Raw genomic sequence first — 1441 nt, forward strand, 5'->3', positions numbered from 1 at the left:
TTTCCATGCCCCATAATATCAATTTATAAACAAATCATCTCTACGTAAGTGGACATGACTGACACACATCTCAATGGGATTCCAAATAACCATCAAGTTCATATTTTAAATATAAAATTCTCATAAGCAATTTGAATAAAAAAAAACATAATTGAAATTATAAACAGGTAATTTGATTTCCCATCTTCTATCAGAATTAACATTCAAAGCCGTGGTGATTCCACATCTCCTACTCAGAAAATCAGTGGATATATCATAATATCTAATTTAATCTCTAAATATGCAAAAGATATTAATTTCAATCCTAACGACATAGTTTTATTCTATCTAAAATTAGAAGTAAAGACTTCAAAGAAAGATAGAACATTGTACGTACCTTTAGAGCATAAAATGAGGACGATGCATGCCACGAAGAAACACCAGAAAGCCCAATATCATACGAAATACTCCCATCAGCCTTAAATAGTCCATAATGCCTCTCAGAACCTGGCCCTGGCTTCGAATCCTCATTAAACAAGGCAAATATATATGCTTTTATAACAATTTTGGGTCTTCGCGGTGTTCCTTTTCTCTTGAAAAGCCTTTTGCGTAGATTATAATTGTATGTCTGAGCGTTTTGAGGCGAAGCTCCAGTTTCATCTTCATCACCACCAGAAGCCCATCCTGTCTCAGTAATCTCAACCTCCATTTTACCATACCCTGCAGCTTCCAAAGCAGCATAAGCTGCATCTATCTCAGCATCAAACATGTTGTCATAATGCAGATTAGAGATAGGGTCATCTATTCCATGATTTGGCTGTAATAAAGCATAATTTAGGTCAATATGCTGAGGATCACCTTTGTATGCTATAAATGGATATATATTGAGCGAAAAAGGAGAATCAATCTCTGAAAAGAAGTCCAAGATGGGCTTCATATACTGAAAAATACTGCTTTTAAATGTGCAATTTGATGGAGGATATGAGTTAGCGAAAACAGCCTGTGAGTGCGGTGACGAGATTTTAATAAGATCAGTCAGTTTAAGCCGCGATAAAGCCTTATAAACGTTCTTTATTGCACCAAACAATGCTGCTTCGAGGTCCTGGTCTGCCCCTCCGAGAACTTCATTACCAACTGCTATTCCTCTGATATGTGTATCAGGTAACCATGAGTGAACATTTTCCTTAACCCATTCCATGGCTCGGTCTTCACTGGAATTTACTTCTTTGACATAGTCATTGCTGAGTCCCACAACTAACTCAAGCCCGGATCCCTTAAATGCCCTAAGCACGCCATGATCGGAATCGTAGATCTTAACATTCTTGATCTTTACTGCTTTAAGAAGAGAGACCACTATTTCAGGTGGAGGAATATTATCAGCTATTCTACCGTAATTTATGCCATAAGTTCCGGTGAATGCCTCACCTGTCCCAATGCCTACAAACAATAGAAAGAAGGCTAA

General features: G+C 37.4%; 1 protein-coding gene across 1 annotated transcript; it reads right to left on the minus strand.

The window, feature by feature from the left end:
* Positions 1-376: 376 nt before the first annotated feature.
* On the minus strand, positions 377-1420 carry LOC110035108 (glucan endo-1,3-beta-glucosidase 14-like; the record flags this gene model as incomplete). The annotated part of the gene is made up of 1 exon (XM_020739347.1): positions 377-1420. A coding segment is annotated over one exon (1044 nt), but the record flags the coding sequence as incomplete, so codon positions are not given.
* Positions 1421-1441: the final 21 nt, after the last annotated feature.

This window comes from Phalaenopsis equestris, unplaced genomic scaffold, assembly GCF_001263595.1.
Source record: "Phalaenopsis equestris unplaced genomic scaffold, ASM126359v1 Scaffold196143, whole genome shotgun sequence".
Taxonomy (NCBI): domain Eukaryota; kingdom Viridiplantae; phylum Streptophyta; class Magnoliopsida; order Asparagales; family Orchidaceae; genus Phalaenopsis; species Phalaenopsis equestris.